Source organism: Cottoperca gobio, chromosome 6 (genome assembly GCF_900634415.1).
Source record: "Cottoperca gobio chromosome 6, fCotGob3.1, whole genome shotgun sequence".
NCBI classification, from domain to species: domain Eukaryota; kingdom Metazoa; phylum Chordata; class Actinopteri; order Perciformes; family Bovichtidae; genus Cottoperca; species Cottoperca gobio.
The window spans coordinates 27,141,227-27,163,151 of record NC_041360.1 but is presented as its reverse complement, the minus strand read 5'-3'; the positions used below and the strand labels follow the sequence as shown (position 1 = coordinate 27,163,151).

General features: G+C 45.8%; 3 protein-coding genes across 3 annotated transcripts; 1 reads left to right on the top strand and 2 right to left on the bottom strand.

Annotated features, from left to right (window-relative positions):
• The first annotated feature begins 1,547 nt into the window (after window positions 1-1,547).
• On the top strand, window positions 1,548-4,171 carry LOC115009574 (nuclear factor 7, ovary-like). Its single transcript, XM_029433656.1, has 2 exons — window positions 1,548-3,772; window positions 3,812-4,171. Coding segments are annotated over exons 1-2 (1,389 nt in total). The 5' UTR covers window positions 1,548-2,384; the 3' UTR covers window positions 3,813-4,171.
• Window positions 4,172-4,876: 705 nt separating this feature from the next.
• Window positions 4,877-18,665, bottom strand: dld (deltaD). Its single transcript, XM_029433652.1, has 14 exons — window positions 18,511-18,665; window positions 17,053-17,128; window positions 16,103-16,182; window positions 15,607-15,675; window positions 15,376-15,445; window positions 13,294-13,394; window positions 13,072-13,215; window positions 12,380-12,481; window positions 12,012-12,202; window positions 11,763-11,933; window positions 11,388-11,577; window positions 7,573-7,710; window positions 7,146-7,235; window positions 4,877-5,974 (listed from the first exon to the last, which is right to left on the bottom strand). Exons 1-14 carry the CDS (start codon window positions 18,547-18,549, stop codon window positions 5,909-5,911), a joined length of 1,527 nt encoding a protein of 508 aa, XP_029289512.1. The 5' UTR covers window positions 18,550-18,665; the 3' UTR covers window positions 4,877-5,908.
• Window positions 18,666-18,883: 218 nt separating this feature from the next.
• Window positions 18,884-20,589, bottom strand: LOC115009255 (E3 ubiquitin-protein ligase TRIM39-like). The gene is given in 3 exon segments (XM_029433127.1): window positions 18,884-19,416; window positions 19,418-19,967; window positions 19,969-20,589. Coding segments are annotated over 3 exon segments (1,191 nt in total). The 5' UTR covers window positions 20,409-20,589; the 3' UTR covers window positions 18,884-19,215.
• Between the last annotated feature and the right edge of the window lie 1,336 nt (window positions 20,590-21,925).

Sequence of the window (21,925 nt, the reverse complement as noted above, 5' to 3'; positions counted from 1 at the left end):
GACCGTTAGTTGAAGAGACGGAATAAAACCAGCGCGGACCCGTTGAAGGGATTAGATTTCAACTTGAAGAGCACACTTTTGTAATTAAGCTTATTTCACAAAGTGCTATATTATAAAAGAAAAGACGTAAGAAGAATACAAACACCGTCAAATGTAAGACTAAAATATATTAATAAAATCTAATTGTTCTATATAGCACCCTTCATAACATCATGCAGTCCAGAGTGCTTCACCGAGCATGATGGAAACTAAAAGAACAACAAGATAAGAAGCCAAATAAAAACATATTTTTAAAGCCTCGATTTTGTTTCCAAATGTCTTCAGGTGATTGCGGTTTTATTTTGAAAAACCAAATCAAATCAAGCGTTGTGCTTCTGGTGCTGATGTTTTGACTGTAGCGGAGCGAAGCTAGCAGGACTAGCACTGTTGTAACGATACTCTGGAGGACGCGAAACATTTAAATCGTGTCAACCGGGTTAAAACGAGTAAAAAAGCAAATTAAATACGAAGTATACCAACTTTTCCACAAACTCAGACTGTGACTGAGTTTGTGGTTTATGGTTGCTAGGCTAACAGGCTAGCTGGCTAACAGGCTAGCTGGCTAACAGGCTAGCTGGCTAACAGGCTAGCTGGCTAACAGGCTAGCTGGCTAACAGGCTAGCTGGCTAACAGGCTAGCTAACGCTACTACTCGTAACGTAAGTTAGCGCTGAATGTCCGCAGCTCAGTTCATGTGAGATAATGTTACAAGAGGAGGACAGGGAGGGAAACTGTCACTCCTTATGAGTATTGTTGTGGAAGTTTTCCTGCTTTACTCTGGAGAGATGTATATAAAATCAAATACATGGTGATAGAGACAGAGTTGTCTTTGTGCATTTATTTGTGGCCACAAAATGGCACCAGTTTCACAGAATACAGCGTAGTCTATGGAAGGGCACAGGTTGGAAGAAGACACATAGGCATTTTATACAATTTGGTTTGGAGACGAGGTGATGAAAAAACACAGGGGGCCGGGCCAAACTGCCCTTTGATGCTTGTAAGGTAATAGTTATGTAAACAGAGTATTGGGTGATACACTCAATATTCTGTCTCAGTATGTTAAACAGTTTGATCAGGATTTGGGTGTGTCCTGTCTTTTGTTAGTTCAGTATCAGTTTAATCAGGATGCGTCTGTCTTGTATTAACATGACCAGCACTCCTATGTTAGCATCAAATGGCAGTTGGCTTGTTTAACATAGGAAACTTATATAATTAAAACAGTAGACATTTAAATTGCTATTACATTATCCACTAGTACACTAGACTGATATAATATTATAATATATATATTCAATGGTTTAGAATCATTTGACCTTCTGTTAAGTTCCGATCAACATTAAGTGTCGGCGCAGACAGAGACAGTTTCATGCAACACTTCAGAAAGCACAAAGCAAAACAGACTTTATTTTGAATGAGACTTTAACTACCTGTGAAATTAAAACAAACTCTGAGTTAGAAAAACCAAAGGAGTCTTTTTTAAGATTTAAGGAGAACACTGAAGGCAAACAGCTTTGTTTCAGAAAACATCAGAATCAACATTCAGAGTGAAGGTTTGTGTTGTACGTGGAGGATAAAACGCTGACGGACAATGTAAAGACAAAGAGACAAAGATCCCTCTGAGCAGCAGTTCAAGAAGAAGAGAAGAAGAAAAGCAAGAAGCTGAGCATCAACATGTGCAGATTTAAACAGGAGCAGTGGGCGTGGCTTATAGAAGTCCCTTTCAATATGTCAAACGTTGTATTTCCTAATGTGATGTTCATGGGCACATGTTGTGTCTTCAAAGTGTCCAATTCATTTAATCTTGGTTTATAATGAACGATACAATATATATACAACCACAAACCTATAAACAACCGAACGCTGATACATGCAGCGTGTTACATCTAAATGCTAAAACGTTGTTTTCTCAATAAGTCGACTTCACTGGTTTGTAAATGAAGGAAATTAACATATTTTACTGGAACGAATCTGATGAAGACACGTTTGTGTTTTCTTAACAACGATGAAGGACTTTGGAATGAAGCTCAACCTGACAAACTGTCATGATGAAGCTCCGCCCATCAGCTGACTCACCTGAGACAAACAGGAAACAGGTTGTTATTCTCACTGAGACGACACACACACACACACACACACACACACACGGAGAGACGGACGGTAAGATCCACCTTCACACTGAAAGCACCACTTCCACTGAGAGAGGAGCTGCAGGAGGAATACTGGAATACTTCCACTTCAAGCAGCTGCTGAATCCACACACTGAACCAGAGTTTTACAAAGTGAAGTAACTTTCAGGGAACAGGGAGCGGCTGAGCGTCTGTGTTTCCTGCTTCACTCAGAGACTAAATGGCTTCCAGATTAGAGGAAGATCTCTGCTGTTCTGTCTGCCATGAAGTCTTTAAAGATCCTGTTGTTCTGTCGTGCAGCCACAGCTTCTGTAAAGGCTGTCTGCAGAGCTGGTGGACGGGGAAACAAGTACGTGAGTGTCCACTTTGTAAGAGAAGATCTTCAATGGAACCACCTTTAAACTTGGTGTTAAAGAACCTGTGTGAGAGTTTCTTACAGGAGAGAGATCAGAGAGCTTCAGAGGATCTCTGCAGTCTGCACGCTGAGAAACTCAAACTCTTCTGTCTGGACCATCAGCAGCCAGTGTGTGTCGTCTGCAGAGATTCAGAGAAACACAGCGACCACAGATTCAGACCCATCGATGAAGCTGCACGACAACACAAGAAGGAACTTCAGGAAACTCTGCAGCCCTTAAAGAAGAAGTTAGAGGCTTTAGAAGAAGTTAAAGTGAAGTCTGATCAAACAGCAGGACACATGAAGGTCCAGGCCCGACGCACAGAGACGCAGATTAAGGAGCAGTTTAAGAAGCTGCACCAGTTTCTAGAAGAGGAAGAGGAGGCCAGGATGGCTGCTCTGAGGGAGGAAGAGGAGCAGAAGAGTGTGATGATGAAGGAGAAGATGGAGGCTCTGAGCAGAGAGATAGCAGCTCTTTCACACACAGTCAGAGCCACAGAGGAGCAGCTGAGAGCTGAAGACATCTCATTCCTGCACAGCTACAGGACTGCAGTGCAGAGAGTCCAGCTGCAGCGCCCCCTGCTGGAGGCTCCACAGCTGCTCTCAGGACCTCTGATAGACCAGGCCAAACACCTGGGCAACCTCACCTTCAACATCTGGAACAAGATGAAGGAGATGGTCTCCTACTCTCCTCTGATTCTGGACCCAAACACTGCTGGTCCAGGACTCATCCTGTCTGAAGATCTGACCAGTGTGAGACGAGGAGAGAGACAGCAGCTTCCTGATAATCCAGAGAGGTTTGAGAGTCACTACTCTGTCCTGAGCTCTGAGGGCTTTAACTCAGGGACTCACAGCTGGGACGTCCAGGTTGGAGACAGTACAGGCTGGGAACTGGGTTTGTTAGCAGAGTCTGTCCAGAGGAAGGGATACATACGGTCTGAAGCATGGAGACTATGGTTCTATGATGGTGACTACAGAGCATCCTCTCCATCACATCCAGTCACTGTTCTCTCAGTGCAGAAGAAGCTCCAGAGGATCCGAGTGAATCTGGACTGGAACAGAGGGAAGTTGTCGTTCTCTGATGCTGACACTAACACACACATACACACCTTCACACACACTTTCACTGAGAGGATGTTTCCATATATTTACTGTTGGGATGAAGTGAATATTTCACCAGTGAAGGTCTCTGTGACTGTAGAACATCAGAACTAGATGAAGATGATGATGATGATGATGATGATGATGATGATGATGATGATGATGATGATGAAGATGAAGAGAATGATTATCTGTGACTGTAGAACATCAGAACTAGATGAAGATGATGAAGATGATGAAGAGTTTTTGAGCAACATGTGACGATGTTGTCCTGAAAACATGTGGGAGAAAATCGGTTTCATTTACAGTCAAATGTAAGACGTTAAAACTACTGACAAAGAGAATAAAGTGATAAAAATCAATAACTTTAAAGAATCGTTTCAGATCGTTTCATGTCAAAGTTGACTTCATGATCCGATCAGTACATTTGTTTATGAATGCAGATATATTCAGTTATATTTTATATCTCTTTACTTTAGCCTTTTAATAGTGAATTATTACGGGTGTAACATTGAATGTGTAAAGGTGTGTATTTTTTAAAAGCCTGAGATCAACGGTGACGGTGTTACCACGGGAACAAGAGGACGTTTATCTGATAAATGTGTTTACATGTTCTTTACACAATTCGTGGAAAAGTGAAAGATTAAAGAATATATTGTCTTTAACCTACAGGTTTCATAAAACTTAACAAACGGGTTTGTTTATGAAGCGGGCTTTAACCAAGATGATGAACCAAGATTTAACCAGTTGAAGGGCCACAGGGGCCCATTGTTGATCTCATAATTTCAAAATATGGCTCTGATAGTTTAAAACATTTACAAGAATGGTGTGCCAATGTTATTTTATACTATTTAATTCTGCTATTGTTATAATGCTACTTCAGACTCATTTACATCTACACTGTGATTATTGTTCTGTAAATGATCTTATTCTGTCTCATGTTGGACTAATTGTTGTTTCTGCTGTGAAGCACTTTGGGCTGCAAATCTATTGTATGAAAGCTGCTCTACAAATAAAGATTATTATTATTATAATTCAGAAGTTTTATGGTTTAAATGATTGTGAAGCAGATTTATTTGAAAATAAGAGATGATTCAAATTCAAGCATCTTCTCACGTCAGTTAAAAATCAGCACTTTAAGACGAGTAAAATATCCCATAAAGGTTATTGTAAATAAAGTCACGGTGGATGTCAGAGAAAGGAAAGTTACACCGTCGTCTTATTCAACTGCTTTTTTATTGGTTTAAATAAGCAGAAGCAGGACAGAGCCAATCACAGTGAAGCAACCAGAGCAGGAAACAGTCGACCTTTAAAGGGGGAACAGCAGCAGTTAAAGTGCACGAAACAATAACACTTATGTTCACATTCAGAGCTGCGGCCGTCCGTAGATCAGAACTCCACAGGGAACCTTTCGGTTGTCAAAGGCCAAATGCAGTTTGTTAATAAATAAATCAGAAGTCATAAATCCCCAGACCAGCACGTTAAAATTAATGTTGTCTTGTGCAGAAGATTTGATCAATCAGGAACGTTGTAGTCGTCATATTTCACTTTAACTTGCAGCCTCAGGTGATGTCACAGGTGATGTCACAGGTGATGTCACAGGTGATGTCACAGGTGATGTCACAGGTGATGTCACCGCGCGCTCTACAGTTTATACTTTGATTTTATGGAAAAAAGGCGGTAAGTAGACTTTAAAAAATCAAAGTATAAATAATGATTTGTGCATCGTTTGTTAAATATAGGTTATTGAAAGAATATTGAATCGAGGGAACAAATGATGGAATAAAAAAGTATGAATTACTAAATTTAGTCGCCAACTTTGCTGTGATTGAAGCTCAACTCGCTTCAAAGTTTTGATCCACAAAACGCAACTTTAATAGTAAATTTAATCTTTAAAACGTAAGTTTCCTGCTCTGATTACACGTCATACGAGTTAAATCCTGTAAGAAACAGAAACACTCCCTTCCTTTACAAGAGAAAGCGCAGCCACCCAAAATAATATTTATATCTCTATGTAATGCAAATTAACTTTAATCTGTGCGTCTGGAAGAAGACTGATGTGCAGTGTTTACCGCCTGAACGCCTCCTTTATTGATTTATGGAGAACATTTAAATAAACATTAGAACTACATGTGGTACAGCTTGGATGTACGCGGAGGGTCCCGGTGGGTCGGGGGAAGGTTTTGAGGCAGACACACACTTCCTGTTTCTTCGTTATGTACACTGAAGGTGCGACAGCGGCCCGGCGATCAGAAGTTGATGGCTTTGCCGAAGGTGGCGGCAAGGTTTGCTTCTCTGAAGGCCTCCGACACCGTCTGCAGGGGGGGAGACAGGGGGGCGAGGAGACAGGGAGGGGGAGGGGGGGGGGAAGAGTTTAAGTCAGTCCGGTTGTTTTTAATAATCCTGTTTTTCTGCAGATTATGAGCCTTTATTCAGATACACGATAACAAAGTCAGTACCAGAGAAATTCCCCGATTCGACACTGATTCCATACTGCGGTAAGAAAACAAAAATCCCATGAACTTCTTTATTACGTTTAAATACCGTCTTCTGTTGGGAAGTTAAACAGCTCATAGTTCCATCTAATATCTATTTTATATTTCTGTGAAACATCTTCTAACAACCGAGTAACTTTCTCATCAAAAAACTAAATTTGAACCCACCACATTATACTTTACCTTCAATACACAATTTAACTGAATGAACATGAACGCACCTTAATACAAGTCAATTGCACCTCAGATACGACAGCTGACAGCTAGCAGCTGACAGCTGACAGCTAGCAGCTAGCAGCTGACAGCTAGCAGCTGACAGCTAGCAGCTAGCAGCTGACAGCTAGCAGCTGACAGCTGACAGCTAGCAGCTATCAGCTGACAGCTAGCAGCTAGCAGCTAACAGCTAGCAGCTGACAGCTAGCAGCTAACAGCTAGCAGCTAACAGCTGACAGCTAGCAGCTGACAGCTAGCAGCTGACAGCTGACAGCTAGCAGCTAGCAGCTGACAGCTAGCAGCTGACAGCTAGCAGCTAACAGCTAGCAGCTAACAGCTGACAGCTAGCAGCTGACAGCTAGCAGCTGACAGCTAGCAGCTAACAGCTGACAGCTAGCAGCTGACAGCTAGCAGCTGACAGCTAGCAGCTGACAGCTAGCAGCTGACAGCTAGCAGCTGACAGCTGACAGCTAGCAGCTATCAGCTGACAGCTAGCAGCTGACAGCTAGCAGCTAACAGCTAGCAGCTAACAGCTGACAGCTAGCAGCTGACAGCTAGCAGCTGACAGCTAGCAGCTAACAGCTGACAGCTAGCAGCTGACAGCTAGCAGCTGACAGCTAGCAGCTGACAGCTAGCAGCTGACAGCTAGCAGCTGACAGCTAACCTTTTCAGCAACATTTTACTTTAACCCAGAATTTATACAATTTATATTGTTTTTGACAGAAGATATGGGTTAATGCGTGTGATATTATGGTGTGTGCGTGTCAGCATGACGTACAGGATGGGCGTGGCAGACTCTGGCGATGTCCTCACAGGAAGCACCGTACTCCATGGCCAAAGCAGCTTCGTTGATGATCTCTCCTGCTCCCTGTAGGCAAAAAACAAACGTTTAAAGTCTGAAATTCTCTTTTGAAGAACACATTTTATTTCAGCACGTCTGCAGTGACGGTTAAAAGTGATTAACAACATGTGGTAAGATAGTTCAGATACGACAGCGTGGAGCCGAGAGAGATGTCCTAAAGGGGCCACCGTACAGAGGGTAAACCCTTTGGAGGAAATTAACATTGTGATCTTTCCTCTGGCGCCACCTTCAGGACACATTCAGACACGTCAAAGCAGGAAGAGGAGATTAAAGGGTTCTCCAACCGCTTCTGTCCTCCAACAAACGTCTCCTAAGAAATGAATCACGTGTCTGATGCTCTTACAGTTCCCACGATGTGCGCTCCCAGCATCCTGTCTGTGTCCTTGTGGCTCAGGATCTTCACCAAGCCCTCGCTGTCGTTGTTGGTCTTGGCTCGGCTGTTGGCTGCGAAGGGGAACTTGCCTACTTTGTACGGGACGCCCTGCGGAGAGGAGGAGGAGGAGGAGGGAGAGGAGAAGAGAAGGAGGAGGAGGAGGAGGGAGAGGAGAGGAGAAGGAGGAGGAGGAGGAGGGAGAGGAGAGGAGAAGGAGGAGAGAAGGAGGAGGAGGATGAGAGGAGAGGAGTGAGACGGGAGCAGGAGAGGCGAGAGGAGGAGGAGTTGAGGGGAGGAGGAGAGAGGAGAGAGAAGAGGAGGAGAGGAGGGAGAGGAGAGGAGAGGAGGGGAGGCGAAGGAGCGGAGAGGAGAGAGAAGAGGAGGAGAAGGAGGGAGGAGTGGAGGAGAGGAGGAGAGAGGAGGAGAGGAGAGAGAGGTGAGAGAGGAAGAGGGAGGCTGAGAGGAGGGAGAGAGGAGGAGAGAGGATGAGGAGGAAGGATGAGAGAGGAGCGACGAGGAGAGGAGCGGACTGAGAGGAGAGAGGAGGGAGAGAGAGGAGAGGAGAGAGAGGAGAGGAGGAGGAGAGAGGAGAGGAGGAGGAGAGAGAGAGGAGGAGGAGAGAGAGGAGAGGAGGAGGAGGAGAGAGAGGAGAGAGGAGAGGAGGAGGAGAGAGAGGAGAGAGGAGAGGAGGAGGAGAGAGAGGAGAGGAGGAGAGGAGAGAGAGGAGGAGAGAGAGAGAGAGAGAGGGAGGAGAGAGAGGAGAGGAGAGAGAGGAGGAGGAGAGAGAGGGGGAGGAGAGAGGAGAGGAGAGGAGAGGAGGAGGAGAGAGAGGAGGAGAGAGAGGAGAGGAGAGATGAGAGGAGAGGAGGAGGAGAGAGAGAGGAGGAGGAGAGAGGAGAGAGAGGAGGAGAGAGAGGAGGAGGAGGGAGAGGAGAGAGAGGAGGAGAGAGAGGAAGAGCGAGCGGGAGGAGAGAGAGGAGAGGAGGAGGAGAGCGGAAGCGATGAGAGGGAGAGAGGAGAGGAGGAGGAGAGAGAGGAGAGAGGAGGAAGAGAGCGAGGACTGAGAGGAGAGGAGGAGGAGAGAGAGAGGAGAGGAGGAGGAACGAGAGGACGAGAGGAGGAGGACGAGAGAGATGAGGAGGAGAGAGAGAGAGGAGCGAGAAGGAGAGAGCGGATGAGAGAGAGAGCGAGAGGAGAAGGAGAGAGAAGGATGAGAAGGAGAGGAGAGAGAGGATGAGAGGAGAGGAGGAGAAGGAGAGAGAGGAGGAGGATAGAGAGGAGAGAGGAGAGAGAGGAGGAGGAGGAGGAGAGAGGAGGAGGAGAGGAGGAGGAGAGAGGAGGAGGAGGAGAGAGAGGAGAGGAGGAGGAGAGAGAGGAGAGGAGAGAGGAGAGAGAGGAGGAGAGAGAGAGAGGAGAGGAGGAGGAAGAGAGAGAGGAGTAGAGAGGAGAGAGAGGAGAGAAGAGTAGAGGAGAGGAGAGAGAGAGAGAGAGAGGGAGGAGAGGAGGAGAGGAGAGAGGAGGAGAGAGGAGAGGAGGAGGAGGAGAGAGAGGAGAGGAGAGAGGAGAGAAAGAGGAGAGAGAGAGGAGAGGAGGAGGGAGAGAAAGAGGAGAGAGAGAGGAGGAGAGAGAGGAGAGGAGGAGGAGGAGAGAGGAGAGGAGAGAGAGGAGGAGAGAGAGGACAGAGGAGAGAGAGGAGAGGAGGAGGGAGAGAGGAGAGAGAGAGAGAGGAGAGAGAGAGAGAGAGAGAGAGAGGAGAGGAGGAGGAGAGAGAGGAGAGAGAGGAGAGAGAGTGAGTAGGAGAGGAGGGAGGAGGAGAGAGAGGAGGGCGGAGAGGAGAGGAGGAGAGAGAGGAGAGGGAGGAGGAGAAGAGAGAGGAGGGGAGAGGAGGGGAGAGGAGGAAGGAGAGAGGAGAGGAGGAGGAGAGAGAGGAGAGAGAGAGAGAGGAGAGAGAGAGAGAGAGAGGAGGAGAAGAGGGGAGGAAGGAGGAGAAGGAGGGAGAGGATGAGAGGAGAGGAGAGGATGAGAGGAGAGGAGAGGAGAGAGGAGAAGGAGAGAGAGGATGAGAAGGAGAGAGGAGAGGAGGATAGGAGAGGAGGAGGAGAAGGAGGGAGGAGAAGGAGGGAGAGGATGAGAGGAGAGGAGGAGGAGGAGGAGAGGAGGAGGAGGAGGATGAGGAGAGGAGGAGGAGGAGGAGAGAGAGGAGAGAGAGAGAGAGAGAGAGAGAGGAGGAGGAGAGGAGGAGAGAGAGAGAGGAGGAGGAGAGAGGAGGAGGAGGGCAGAGGAGGAGGAGAGAGGAGAGGAGGAGGAGGAGAGAGAGAGGAGGAGGAGTGGAGGAAGAGAGGAGAGGAGGAGGAGGAGGAGAGAGGAGGAGAGAGGATGGAGAGGAGGAGGAAGAGGAGAGGAGAGAGAGAGAGGAGGAGGAGAGAGGAGAGGAGAGGAGGAGAGGAGAAGGAGTGAGAGGATGAGAGGAGGATAGGAGAGGAGGAGGAGAAGGAGGGAGGAGAAGGAGGGAGAGGATGAGGAGGAGGAGAGATGATGAGAGGAGAGGAGGAGGAGGAGGAGAGGAGAGGAGAGGAGAGGAGAGAGAGGAGGAGAGGAGAGGAGAGGAGAGAGAGGAGAGGAGAGAGAGGAGAGGAGGAGGAGAGAGGAGAGGAGGAGGAGAGAGAGAGGAGGAGGAGGAGAGAGGAGAAGGAGAGGAGAGGAGGAGGAGAGAGGAGAGAGAGGAGGAGAGAGGGAGAGAGGAGAGAAGAGAGGAGGGGGAGAGGAGGAGGAGAGAGGAGGAGGAGAGAGGAGGAGAGGAGGAGAGGAGGAGAGAGAGGAGAGGAGAGGGAGGAGGAGGAGGATGAGAGAGCTGGAGGATGAGAGGAGAGGAGGAGGAGAGGAGGATGAGAGCGGAGATGAGAGGAGAGGAGGAGAGAAGGAGAGGAGGAGAGAGAGAGGAGGAGAGAGAGGAAGAAGGAGGAGGAGAGAGAGAGGGAGAGGAGAGAGGAGGAGAGGAGAGAGAGGAGAGAGAGAGAGAGGAGAGGAGAGAGGAAGAGAGAGAGAGAGAGAGAAGGAGAGAGAGAGGAGAGAAGGAGGAGAGAGAGAGGAGGAGGAGGAGGCGGAGAGAGAGAGAGAGAGGAGGAGGAGGAGAGAGAGAGAGGAGGAGGAGAGGAGAGAGGAGAGGAGGAGGAGGAGGAGAGACGAGAGGAGGAGAGAGAGAGAGGAGAGGAGAGAGAGAGAGAGAGAGGAGGAGGAGAGAGAGAGGAGGAGGAGAGAGAGGAGAGGAGAGAGAGGAGAGGAGGAGGAGAGAGAGAGGAGAGGAGAGAGAGAGGAGGAGAGAGAGAGGATGAGAGGAGAGAGAGAGAGAGGAGGAGGAGAGAGAGAGAGAGGAGGAGGAGGAGGAGAGAGGGAGGAGGAGAGAGAGAGGAGGAGGAGGAGAGAGGGAGGAGGAGAGAGAGGAGAGGAGGAGAGAGAGAGAGAGAGAGGAGGAGAGAGAGAGGGAGAGAGGGAGAGAGGAGGAGGAGGAGAGAGAGAGGAGGAGGAGAGAGAGAGGAGGAGGAGAGAGAGGAGAGGAGAGGAGAGGAGAGAGAGGAGAGGAGAGGAGAGAGGAGGACTGTAAGAAGCCTGCAGGACACTCAGACTAGATATCATCAGTTATCCTTACAGCTTCAAATATTGTCCATTTCCCCAGGAATCATGTTTTGCATGAAATAAAGAGGACCCTAAGAAAACCCTGAACCCTTATTCCTCTGGCTGCTCCCACGATGTGCAACACGAATGAATGACGACCCCCCCGGACTCACCTCCTCTTTGAGCTGCTCCTCTGTCTTGCCCACCCAGGCCACCTCGGGGTGTGTGTAGATGACGGAGGGAACACAGTTGTAGTCGATGTGCACGGCGCCGCCGGCGATGCCCTCCACGCAGATGATGCCCTCGTCCTCGGCCTTGTGGGCCAACATCGGCCCAGCGATCACGTCACCGATGGCATAAATACTGAGGAGGGAGAACGAGCGCAGAGGCTCGTCATTATTAAATCATTTATGGCATCAAAGAAGAATGAAAGTAAAAACTAATCCTACTTTATATTCATGAAAGCAACATTACACCTTCTTCAGAATCACTTCTCTGCTGCACTAAGTCTCAACAGGACAGGAGTAAATTAAACTGTCTCGGGGTACCTGGGGATTTTGGTCTGGAAGCGGTTGTTGACGGGGATGCGCCCCCTGTTGTCCACCTCGATGTCCACAGAATCCAGACCCAGGTTCTGGGTGAAAGGCCGCCGGCCGACACAGACCAGCAGCACGTCGCAAGTCAGAGTCTCGTTCTTCCCTCCGGCCGCCGCCTCCACTCTGAAACACAAACGGTTACAGACGGCTGCTGCAATTCACAATTTGAAAATAATCCAGATTGCTGCGTGTTTCGCTTACGCCACATCGATCTTGCCGTCGGGCCTCCTGGTGGCTCCCATGACTTTGGTGCTGAGCTTGAACTTGAGTCCCTGCTTCTGCAGGATGCGCTGGAAGTTCTTGGACATCTCCATGTCGATGCCCATGCCGCCCACATGTCCCAGGAACTCCACTGCTGTGACTTTAGAGCCCAGACGCTGCCACACTGACCCCTGCGAAGGGAGGACAACACTTGACGCTTCAGCTACACTCCAATAACTCTGCTCGTCCTCACGTCCCAGCTCAGTAAGCTTGGTTTGACAACAAATGTCATCTTATTAAGCTGAAAGTAAAAGCTGTACAATACTTTTGTCTTCTGACTCCTATAAATGAATTAAAGAGATGCTGACCAGCTCCACCCCGATGACTCCGGCTCCGATCACGATCATCTCCTCTGGGACTTTGCTCAGGGACAGAGCTCCTGTGGACGACACGACGGTGTCCTCGTCGATCTCAAGGAAAGAAGAAATCAACACATTTGTCATTTCAGAAATTACATTTTTGCCGGACAAGATAACGCATTTTGTTTGCAAACACTGACAAAATATTGAACATTAGCTAACAGCTAGCAGATAGCAGCTAGCAGCCAAAAGCTAGCAGATAGCAGCTAGCAGCCAAAACCTAGCAGCCAACAGCCAACCGCTAGCAGATAACAGCTAGCAGCCAACAGCTAGCAGATAACAGCTAGCAGCCAACAGCTAGCAGCCAACAGCCAGCAGCCAACAGCTAGCAGCCAACAGCTAGCAGCCAGCAGCCAGCAGCCAGCAGCCAGCAGCTAACAGCCAGCAGCCAACAGCTAGCAGCCAACAGCTAGCAGCCAACAGCTAACAGCTAGCAGCCAACAGCTAGCAGCCAACAGCTAACAGCTAGCAGCCAACAGCTAACAGCCAGCAGCCAGCAGCTAACGTTAAATAGCTCTGCTGCCTATTTCAATGTAGCATTATCAGGGGAAAAGTTTAAGGAACAGATAATCACATAAATTCTCCCATTTCTTAGAATATTTATATTTTTACAAACACTTCAGCTCTTTAATTCTTCTCACCTGGATGCCGGGGAAGGGCGTGACCTCAGAGCCGGTGGCGATGAGGATGTTCTTGGTGTTGATGACCTGCTCGCTGCCGTCCGCTGCGACGGCCGTCACCTGGTTCTTACCCGTCACCCTCCCATAACCGTTGACATGGGTCACCTGGGGGGAGGCAGGATCACATTCTTAATGAGCGAACCGTTAAAAATAAAAAAGGAAATGGCGAGAGCGAGAACTGACTTTGTTCTGTTTGAATAGATGTGCGATTCCTCCGGTCAGCGCTTTCACCGCTCCGCTCTTCTGAGACATCATCTTCTCCAGGTTCAACGAGAGGCCTGAAACTGAGACACACTTCAGTCAACACCTTAGTACTGAGGCGCTAATGTTCCTAAATCTAAAGGACAGAGGGTGTAAGGACAGAGGGTCTGAGGACAGAGGGTCTGAGGACAGAGGGTCTAAGGACAGAGGGTCTGAGGACAGAGGGTCTAAGGACAGAGGGTCTGAGGACAGAGGGTATAAGGACAGAGGGTCTGAGGACAGAGGGTGTAAGGACAGAGGGTCTGAGGACAGAGGGTCTGAGGACAGAGGGTCTGAGGACAGAGGGTCTGAGCACAGAGGGTGTAAGGACAGAGGGTGTAAGGACAGAGGGTCTGAGGACAGAGGGTGTAAGGACAGAGGGTGTAAGGACAGAGGGTGTAAGGACAGAGGGTCTAAGGACAGAGGGTGTAAGGACAGAGGGTCTGAGGACAGAGGGTGTAAGGACAGAGGGTGTAAGGACAGAGGGTGTAAGGACAGAGGGTCTGAGGACAGAGGGTGTAAGGACAGAGGGTCTAAGGACAGAGGGTCTAAGGACAGAGGATCTAAGGACAGAGGGTCTAAGGACAGAGGGTCTAAGGACAGAGGGTCTAAGGACAGAGGGATCTAAGGACAGAGGGTCTAAGGACAGAGGGTCTAAGGACAGAGGGTCTAAGGACAGAGGGTCTGAGGACAGAGGGTGTAAGGACAGAGGGTCTGAGGACAGAGGGTTGTAAGGACAGAGGGTGTAAGGACAGAGGGATGTAAGGACAGAGGGTCTGAGGACAGAGGGTGTAAGGACAGAGGGTGTAAGGACAGAGGGTCTAAGGACAGAGGGTCTAAGGACAGAGGGTGTAAGGACAGAGGGTCTAAGGACAGAGGGGTCTAAGGACAGAGGGTCTAAGGACAGAGGGTGTAAGGACAGAGGGTCTAAGGACAGAGGGTCTAAGGACAGAGGGTGTAAGGACAGAGGGTGTAAGGACAGAGGGTCTGAGGACAGAGGGTGTAAGGACAGAGGGTGTAAGGACAGAGGGTGTAAGGACAGAGGTGTAAGGACAGAGGGTCTAAGGACAGAGGGTCTAAGGACAGAGGGTGTAAGGACAGAGGGTGTAAGGACAGAGGGTCTAAGGACAGAGGTGTAAGGACAGAGGGTGTAAGGACAGAGGGTCTAAGGACAGAGGGTCTAAGGACAGAGGGTCTAAGGACAGAGGGTCTAAGGACAGAGGGTCTAAGGACAGAGAGTGTTGTATCCTGTACAGTCTGTAAACACTGAGACAAATGTATAATTTGTGATGTTGGGCTCTATAAATAAATTTGATTTGATTTAAATATCTTTACATTTAAAAGCACGTGAGTAAATAATCCCGTTACTTTCTTTAAACTATAAATGTAATTTAGGCAGAATGTAGATCTAGATTACTAAATGTATGATGAGCACATCAAGTGTGTTTCACTATTAGGTTATTAATTATAAAACAAATCTCTAAATAAAATCAAACTACAGTTTTGTAAAACAATAAATTGAGGATCATATCGTCAACAACACATTTCTGATTAATATACTGATTTAATAGCGACTCATCGTTAAATCCTACAATAGATCATTTGTCATATTATATTTTAGGATTTCCGGTGAAGTTTCTTCAGGAACGAGAAATTAAATCGCAGGTTCAGAGTTTTGCCGACTTCTGATCACGTCGTGTGTCGACATGAAAAGTGACGTCGGTCTGTTCGTCTTTATTCTCCTTAGAAATATTCATATAAAGTTTGTTCTGGTGTTAATTATTTACAAAACTAAATGGATGAACGGTCATTTGATGCTGTTAAATACGCCTCGTCATAAAGAATCATTTATCGGGTAATCATGGATTATGGCGGACAACGAGAAAGTCTAACGCACGCGCAGGTTTGCAGATATTGACTTCAGCAGATTTAGACATTTTTCACTCTTTCCTGCGATGGATGAAGATGAAATCCTCGGCCTGAACCGAGCGGCACGACACGTCTGAACACAGAGAACTTTCTTACTTTCGATGCCTCTGCTTTCCAAGTCCTTGCTGTGAGCCATGTGGTAGAAGTAGGAGTTGTTCAGCAGAGCCTGCAGACACAACACATCACGTGACTCGTGCATCTGGTTTTATGCATCAGCTTTGTGAACTCACGACGTCAAAATGTTTCTAAATCTAACGGATGAATCCCGCAGACGTGTTATTTAAAGTGCAGACCAACAGTTTCATCTGAAGGAAACCGCTTTCTCACCTTTGAGGGGATGCAGCCGACGTTCAGACAGGTTCCACCCAGAGTGGCATTCTTCTCAACACACACCGTCTGTGGAAGAAAAAGGCACCGTGCAACGTTAACGCATTAATTACCATTAAAAACGTGCTTTTCCATCAGAAAGATGTCCAGGAAGAGATGAAAACATAATATTTATACGATGACAAATAATGTGTTTAATTCAAAAACAAACGTCAACGACAGAAATACATTTAACAGCTCCAGTTTTATTTTCACAATTAAATTAAATAAAGCAATAAATATTAATGACAACACGTCACAGATTATGCGTTTCATCTCCATATCTGGAGTTACATAGTTGTAAAGAAGCTCATTTATAAAGTCTTCAGGGTTTTGCAGACGTTAGGTCAGGCTGTGCACATGTTTTAGAACTTTTCATACGACGAAGCTTCTAAAGTTACACCGTGATGACGTCCATCACTTCATTCTGCGTCGTGTTCGGCTGAAGGCAGTTTACCTTGAAGCCGAGTTGTGCGGCTTTGATGGCAGCGACGTATCCGCCCGGACCGGAGCCGACCACCGTGACGTCTGCATCAACTGCAACACAGAAGCGTATCAGAGCAGCGTGGAGGAAGTCACTGCAGTAATAACAGCACCATACATGTAATATCAATATTAACGATTATTTATCACAATGATTTTTTTTGCATTCTCCCATTTAAATAAACAGAGGACTGTTTTCACTTCCATGTCGTGATACATTTAGTCTTTGCGTCACAGTAAGACGGGTCCTTGTAGAGTCCTGAACCCTGCGATGAGTCGGCACTTCCTGCTCCCCCAGTGGGTTCATTAAATGTGTGTTTGGAGCCTGGAATCAGTTCTGTAGATAAAACAAGCTGAAGACATCTGAACGTTTTCTGAAGCTTCTTTGTGTCTTAAAACTGTTTGTTGCTAACGAGCGTCTAAATGAGACTAAAGGTCGTCACGCTAACATTAGCCGCCGTTAGCTTAGCGGTGGTGACCTGCTGTAGCTCCTTTAAACTTCTTACTTCTGGTGATTGTATTTACGCTTTAAAAATCATGAAAGTGTTGAATGTGATTATCTCGCTGAACACAACGTGGAAATATCAGAAACGTTTGTTTTCCAGAGATTATTTCTGCAATAATCCAAAATCTAATGGAAAAACCTTGTTGGCTGTTTGTGGAGGGAACCAGGGAGGTGCTAACTTCATCACATACATTTTTAGATGACACTTTGAACACTTCATTCAAAGGATAGGCGGTACATCAACACAGGATTAAAAGAGTGTTCCAGACCACTCGTCACTTTAGTTTGTATTCTGAATACGACAACATTAGTTCCCTTAAGTCTCTCGTATGTTCCCTCTGCTTTAACGAGAATCTGGATAAAGTTCGTAGGAGAACATGCCATCAGGTACGGATGATAAGTTTTACGAGTTCTCTTACTTGCTGCTTTGTCAGCGTAGGTTCTGACGGACAGCGCTGAAGCGCCGTGCAGTTTGCAGGGAAGGTTGTGGCTCCGCTGTGAGGAAAAGCAAAAGTAAGAGTAAGAAAATAACCTTTACAAGACAGTGAAACAAAGAATCCAACACAGGATCCAAAACTAAACGCTGGATTACAATTATGCAGCGTGTGAAAACAAACAAAGGGACTTCACAACCATTTATTTATTAAGTGAATTGTGTATGTGGTTACAGCTTGTCATTTCCAGAGGATTGCTCAGACTTGCTTGTTATTAGTTTAGTTTATTTCCTTCATGACTTCGTGCTCAGCTGCTCGGGTAAGTGAAACCCAGGGAAAACTCATTTTGGGGAGATGCCTGATATATCAGAAGTCTGATATAGCACTGTCAGCGTCACAGATACAAATCTGATGAAACATATCTGTAGTCAGGATGGAGCTGTTTTTATTTAAGGAGTTAACAACTTTGTTTTTAATGGTGTTTTTTCTTCTAAATAATAAAGCTATATGGAGATGCATCTCCAATTTAATAAAGACAAAACCGTCTGATAACCTCATGATTGACACAATAATTTACAGAACAAATCACAGATATCCTCCAGTTTTAAATCCAGTTTTAGACACTTTGGGATTATACACATTTTATTTCCTGTAACACTTCCAGGACAGATGATTAGCTAATGTACGATTCTGGTGTTCAGGCGCTAGCAAGCAAACATGTTTACGTTTAATATGTGATCTAGAGACAGTAATAATGAATATAGCTTATATAAACAGTGATAACTGGGAATAATATGTTATTTGGAAGTAGTGAGAAGACACAGCCGTAAGCTGTTGCGCCTCTGACATAAGCTAACGTTACTCAGAGTTAGGTAACCACTGCTAACTACCTTAGCATGCTAACTACCTTAGCATGCTAACATAGCTTGTAGGGAGAGCTGTCAACTTTAACATCAATTAACGTCAAGTAGTTAAGCTACACCTACAAACATTTAACCTTAGCATACATATATCACCTAACACAATGTCCAAATGTTTACAATTTATAGACGAAGTAGCTAACTTTGAAAAACGTCAACGTTACCTTATATTATATATCATATTCAACAGCAGAAGTAGTAACTGTGTTTAAATATGGGTTTAAATATTTGATCATTTCGCTTAAGCCAAATGAAACGATAGTTTTCTATAACGTTAGACAATCTATCAAATACTTTTCAAGCGACGGATTCCGTGAGCAATAACCACAACAACTTTGAATCGCACGTTTTTCCATTGGAGTCTGGTGTTACGATCTCAGAGCAGTTAGCTGACCCACTAGCCAGGCCCGGGACCGCAAATATGGAAATACCCGCATCCACCGGGACCAACAGCGAGTAGGACCCGTTAGAAGCCGTTTCAGACAACACATATGGTAAGTACATTAAAGTAAATACGTCTTACCGTGGCCAGAGACCGGTATAACTGCGTCCAGCTCTGCATTGTGTCTGTGTCCCCTCACCGGATCTGTAACCTACAGCAGGCCGACCTGCCAAGGACTCCTGTCATTGCGCATGCGCAGTACCAATCCAGAACAAACGCCTGGAAGTTTTCTTCTTCTGTTGTTGTGTTTACGGGCGGACCGCAAACCAACTTTAAAGGTGCATACCGCCACCTACTGTTTCAGAGTGTGTGAAATCACAGCATTTTATTATCTGAATACTGATACAGAAAGAAAGAAAATACATTTAAAACGAAATCACACCCTATTTCCTAATCCTGCCTGTATTATATAACCTTTGTTTAACATTTGTCTTAAATGTGGATTCATGATTTCTTAAATTTACCATCAATATTTCATCTGCTTATTCTTTATGTTCTCGATTCGTCTCCCACACAAACACACAAAAGAGACAAAACACACAATAACGCATTAAACAAAGTTAAAGATGAATGTTTTTATAGATATTGCTGTAATTTCATTGTTTTGTTGTGTATGTTATGAAACTATCAAGGAATTTAGGAATCTGCAAAAAAATGACCAAACAAGCATATGAAGATAGTATATATATAGAAAAGTAATCATAGGAAGAACATAGTACTAATAAATGCGTAATGTTCTCACATTAAGTGATGCTAAATCTGTTTGTAGAAAATCAAATGGTTGTTCTACTCATTGTGATTGACAGGTGAGATGATCAGAGGGGCGGAGTTTTTACCACCATCATTAAGATAAGGACAGAAGTATGGGTAGAGTTTCTCAGTGAATGTGCAGCCAGTAAAGGAGTAGATCAGAGCTGCAGCATCAACATCATAAAAGGAGACCAGACCCTCCTCATAATCCACAAACACCCCCACCTTCTCAGGCTCAGACTTCCAGAGAGAGAGTGACTGCAGGGTCAGCAGAAGCTGTGTACTTATTTACATTCCTCAAACGTATCGTCCAGTAACCATTCTGAGGAGACGCTGGGATGTCTCCCTTCCTGTTGATGGACTCTCTGACCACTCCTAACCTCCACCCAGTCTTCCCTTTAACCTGAACCTCGTAATAAAATCTTCCTGAAGAGAAACTCTGCTTTGCTAAAACACAAACACAAGTATTAAATCTCTCTGGATTGTCTGGGAGACTCTTCCTCACATCACCATGTTTAACTTGTTTTCCATCATCAGACAGGATGAGTTTGGGATGTGCTGTATGAAGGTCGAGTGTCACATCCACTGCAGACTGCTGGACCCTCTTCAGCTCGACCTCAGTGAACAGTTCACTGAGCGTCTCCTCCAGCTGACTCACAGCTCTCCTCACAGTCCCCTCATATGAAGGTGGATGGACGCTGACTTCTGTCCAGTCCTTGGTGGGTGGAGCAGCGTTCAGTGACATGAAGCTTTGGAGGAGGTGGAGAACATTTTTAGCTGCGTGAGAGCTCCACCTCAGTGCTTCTCTTCTTCAGCTCAGAGACTTCCTGCTCCAGCTCTTTGATGAAGCGTTCAGCCTGTTTCTCCGTCTCTCTCTGCTTCTCTTTGATCGTCTTGATGAGCTTGTTTAGGCTTCTCTCAACAGACTCATCATTTTTCTTACTGAGCTCCACTGAGTGTTTAATCTCCTGAATCTTCAGTTCTCGCTTATGGATCATCTGCTGAATTTCAGCCTCTTCCACAAGAACAGCAACATTTGTCTTGACGTCTACAAACATCCAGACCATGAAACCCATCATACACACCTGGCAGATGAACAGACCCTTCATTTGGGTTTCCGAGGAGACATCAAGGGGAACTTCTCCTCCTGTGCGTCTGAACTGAGCAGCCAACTCAGACATGGAAGTATTGACTAGAAAATGGTAATTACAAAATTCTTGATGAGTCATGAACAAATATCAAGCAACTGGAATATCAGGAAGTCATTTAGAGTTGTTTGTATATTTTGAATTTAAAGATTGAATGTGTAGGATCTGCCAGAATGTAAACATAAAACATAAAAACAATGAACCAACATTATCAACAGAGTGTGAAGAGTTAAGTGTTGACGTTAAACACGTCTGTGTTGTGTGTCAGAGATATCTCCTGAAGTTAGCATGCTAACAGCTAGCGGCACTGCGTCCAGTCTGTTGTAAATATTACAGTCGTGATGAGAAGTTGAGAAAGAAATCAGCTACTACACTCCGTACTTTAAAAAAGCCAAAGGGCATCTCAACTAGACCAGTTAGCTTTAGCATGAGTTCATCTGGTGTTACTGTTCTTTGCTATAAACTCCATTTTCAACTAAATGTTGATCAAATATTTAGGTTACATTTATTCTCTGTAGGACAGCGGACTCACCAGTGTTTGACCGATTCTGCTGTGTATTTGAGATTCAGTTGAATGTTTCTTCAGAGAGAAACAGAGGGGTGTGTCTCGACAGCAGCTTTGCGGTCGCTCAGATGAATGTTTAGCTTCCTTTAAGGAATGTGACATTACAACTGTTGTTCCAGTGTTGCTCCTCCTCTTTATCTGCAGGTGTGGTTTTATTGCCTTTCATGTTTGACCTGAGTGGAAACATCCTGGTCTGAACAAGTGAAGCCAATGTGGAAGTCTTAAACCTGCATTCTCACTAACATCCAGCAGGGGGAGGCTCCTCTGTAACATCCAGCAGGGGGCGACTCCTCTGGTTCTATAGAAGTCTATGAGAAATATGTTTATGTTTCTTCTTCTCTCTTGATTTATTTCCTCAGTAACATTTTCCTGATGAGTTTATGTCTCAATCTGTAGTTTAAAGTCTTCTTCAACATGATGTTCATTTAGTAACTTATGGAAACATTTACAGTAAAATAGACGATAGAGCGGCGTCTCTTTAGGGCGTGGCTACCTGTGATTGACAGGTAGCTAACACGGTGTGGTCCGTGTTTTTTGTCTTACAACTCTAACTCTTTCAGAGTTTATTTTAACATTTTGGTCGCCAATAAATGTCTTGATCAGCGTTCGGTTTTAATTAGCTCCACTCTCTCGTCCAAATATCTTTTACTTCTGATTCCAAAAAAACAAGATGGCTACGCCAAAAAAGTCAAACTGCTTCAAACCCATGGTCCACAAACCAATGTGTGACTTTATACAATCTATGGTTGGCACAACGGACACAATCACTCTTGGGGTTCTTGTAGATATAGTGTTGTTGTTGAAATGAAAGTGTTAACTTTTTAAGTGGGCTTCCATACTATTTCCAAAGACGTTGCATTTATATTCTGAAGAAGTGTGCTTGCTCTGACATCTTCTTAAACACTCTTCGACATTAACACTCGACCTGGAGGAGGCAAGAGCAGGTTCCTCCCGGTGTCCCTGAACGCATCATGGTGAGTCCAGGGTATTTAACATTCTACCCTGGACAGCGGCAGGTTGTTGCGCAAGCGCA

Bases quoted from the DNA above. Each gene is read 5' to 3' on its own strand.
- LOC115009574 (XM_029433656.1), top strand. From the start codon at position 2,385: ATGGCTTCCAGATTAGAGGAAGATCTCTGCTGTTCTGTCTGCCATGAA.
- dld (XM_029433652.1), bottom strand. From the start codon at position 18,549: ATGCAGAGCTGGACGCAGTTATACCGGTCTCTGGCCACG. The intron at 11,578-11,762 runs GTACCCCGAGAC...CTCCCTCCTCAG, and splicing joins TTCCAGACCAAAATCCCCAG to TATTTATGCCATCGGTGACG. The intron at 7,236-7,572 runs GTAAGAGCATCA...TTTTGCCTACAG, and splicing joins GAGCGCACATCGTGGGAACT to GGAGCAGGAGAGATCATCAA.